This window comes from Episyrphus balteatus, chromosome 2 (assembly GCF_945859705.1).
Source record: "Episyrphus balteatus chromosome 2, idEpiBalt1.1, whole genome shotgun sequence".
Taxonomy (NCBI): Eukaryota; Metazoa; Arthropoda; class Insecta; order Diptera; family Syrphidae; genus Episyrphus; species Episyrphus balteatus.
The window spans coordinates 52091351-52094133 of record NC_079135.1 but is presented as its reverse complement, the minus strand read 5'-3'; the positions used below and the strand labels follow the sequence as shown (position 1 = coordinate 52094133).

General features: G+C 27.5%; 1 protein-coding gene across 2 annotated transcripts; it reads left to right on the top strand.

Annotated features, from left to right (window-relative positions):
* The first annotated feature begins 1216 nt into the window (after nt 1-1216).
* On the top strand, nt 1217-1910 carry LOC129911699 (enhancer of split M1 protein-like). 2 transcript variants are annotated; one of them, XM_055989570.1, is made up of 4 exons: nt 1217-1319; nt 1386-1445; nt 1507-1650; nt 1715-1910. In XM_055989570.1, the coding sequence occupies exons 2-4, from the start codon at nt 1409-1411 to the stop codon at nt 1801-1803; spliced, it is 270 nt and encodes an 89-aa protein (XP_055845545.1). In that variant the 5' UTR covers nt 1217-1319; nt 1386-1408; the 3' UTR covers nt 1804-1910. The 2 variants fall into 2 exon arrangements, with proteins under 2 accessions (XP_055845545.1, XP_055845544.1); XM_055989569.1 differs by lacking the exon at nt 1217-1319 and having other exon boundaries at nt 1332-1445.
* Nucleotides 1911-2783: the final 873 nt, after the last annotated feature.

The following is a 2783-nucleotide window of genomic DNA, read 5'->3' as shown; positions in this document are numbered from 1 at the left end:
AAAGTGCTTTGAGCTGCAAGAGCAAGTACGTGCGACCCCAGTCGTGCATTTTATTTAAATAGCTGCACGATCTTTTACATTTATATCTATTATTAAATAAAAATTTCACATAATAAAACAAAAATATGTCCCAGAAACTATATCGCTTTAGTATTCGGAAAATAGGATCTGTGATTGAAATATGTAGGTCACTAATAACTCATATTTAATCAGCGATAATAAATAATTCTTTAAGATTTGATTTTTTAATGTTACACATACCTACTCCAAATTGACCACGTGCAAATTTAAGTTAAAAATTTGATTAAAATTTGTATTTTGTTGCTGAAGTAATGAAACACCTATATGTTAATCAATGTTGATAGTTTCCTGAACTTTAATGAAATAATTAGCTTTGGTTAATTATTTTATTTAGGTACCTATTCCAAGCTCAGGAATTGAGGCTGAAGTGATTTGAACAGTTAAAACAAAATTTTACGGGTCTGATGTCTTTCCTCGAATTTATTAAATTAAAACTCATCATACCAAGATTTTTAAAATTCATATTAAATTACTAAAGCAAAATTGGTTCTAAAAATGTTGAGAAAAATTAAATATTATGTTCTTCGAATATTTTAGGTACGATTTTAAAAGTTTTTTTTTTTTTTTCAAATTTTACTAAAAAGAAAACTTCTCAAACGTGCTTTATTCACTTTTTTTACGTGGAACGATATTCATATTACACTATAACCCTACTCAGTTTTTTCAATTTTTTTGATTTAAACTATTTTTTTTTTATTCTTCGTAATCATATTTGAATTTCCAATTATAGGTAATATTAATCATTAAGTTAAATACACTTAAGCTACTTTTACTGATATATCTGTTTTCTTCTTTTTCTGCATAGCTAATCAACAAAATATTTATCTTTTGTTTTCTTTAAAAAGAGGCAAACAATTTGATTATTTAAATTAAATCTGATTCCCTGATAAGAAACCCATTTTTTTTTTTTTTGTAATATTCATATTTTTTAATACATTATTCCTATCTGGCAATATTTACCTAAAAATACTTATTTTTTTTACGAAATAGATGTCAATATAAAATAAAAATAAAAAATACACAAAGAATATGCCACGAGTATTGCAAGATGTTTAACAAAATCCCCTAAATTGTAAACAATAATATAAATGTATGTAAACCTACTTTAATTAACTTTTGTTTTCAAACGGAAGCGAACATCATGTTTTCAGTTCTACTGTTGGAATCCCCGATTAAATAAATTAGACAAAAGCGATAAGAATAATCAGAATAACACGTTGCAATAAGATTACTCAGAAGTATAAAAGCAAATCTATTTTTTTCGTTCAATTTAAAGTTAATTTTAACTTCATACCTGCTTCTAGATACCTACCTCATTTTTATCAACATGAAACCAGCCGTTCTTTGTGTTTTTGTTATTTTTGGTAACTTAATTAAATGTCAATATAATTTTTCTTGATATTTAAATTAATAAACTTCTTGTAGCAATCATTGCTTCTTCTGTAAATGCGGCATGTCCTGGAAGTTGTCCTCCACACAAAAATCCAGTTTGTGGATTTGATGGAATGTGTCTTTACAATTTCAACAATGGATGTGAAATGATCAGATACAATTGTCAAAGAGGAGGACGTAAGTTTTTTTTTTAACTTATTTTAAAGTTCTTTATACACATCATCTTGTATTTTTATTATAGATTTCCGTAATGCAGACTCCTATCAGTGCCAATCGGCTAAAAATGGAGGAAATTTGTACCAATACTGTCGACACATTAACGGTTTTTAAATAAATATGTATTTGTATATCCAGTGAAAAAAAAAAAATAAAATTATTTTAAAACTTCATTTAACAATTAAAAAATCGCTGATTAAAGTGTTCCTCCAAATATTCAACATTGCTTTTTACTTTACCACGGTATTGGTCTAGCATCACACCATAGGATGACGTACCCCCATTGTTACCAGTTGAGAGTAATATTTTCTTAAAGGAGTCTATAAAGAAAAAGTTTGCATAGGGTTGCCACGCTTTAACGTTCATTTTTTGAGTTTTTTTACTACGCCATCCACCTTGCTTACATGGTAAGCCTTAGAGGGGAAGAAAAATGTTTTGTCAGAGAACATTTTATTCAAAATTTGAATACTTGATTTTTAGAAATTTGAAATTTTAGAAGGGTAAACAGAGGTGAATTTATAGAAAGTGGTCAAAAAGGTTACAAAAACTAATAAAAACAAAATTCATATTGGAATTATATGAAAGTCACACATACAAACAAACAATGTAAAAATCTGCATGGACGTTTAAAAGTCAAAACCGTGAAATTAGATGGTTGAGAAATAAATCACCCAAAACCATCATAGGAAGTATTTGAAATAATTTGTGTGCTATTATATAGAGGAAATACAAATAACTTGCCACGGGTCTGCCAAATATTGGATTTAGCTTAGTTTTTTGGCTTCCGTGTTTTTTTTTAGAAAAATTACAGATTTTTACATTTCAATACCTAGACTGTTTGACAAAAAACATAAATTTTAAAATATTTTCTCGTGACCGTCATATTGAATACGTTAAAACTGCATACTTTGTTTTTCAATATACCTAGATTTTAAGTTTTAGTTTTATAGGTTTTAGTTTTAGAGGTAACAAACGAGTGTTACAGAATTTTTGTAATCTGTGGAAAAATCTCTACGTACAAGACATGATAGAGGTCCGCCCGCATATCTTTTTAACAATTTTTTTTGTCACATATCGTAATTTTTAAGTGATTT

Bases quoted from the DNA above. Each gene is read 5' to 3' on its own strand.
- LOC129911699 (XM_055989570.1), top strand. From the start codon at position 1,409: ATGAAACCAGCCGTTCTTTGTGTTTTTGTTATTTTTG. The intron at 1,446-1,506 runs GTAACTTAATTA...AACTTCTTGTAG, and splicing joins TTGTGTTTTTGTTATTTTTG to CAATCATTGCTTCTTCTGTA. The intron at 1,651-1,714 runs GTAAGTTTTTTT...TTTTTATTATAG, and splicing joins CAATTGTCAAAGAGGAGGAC to ATTTCCGTAATGCAGACTCC.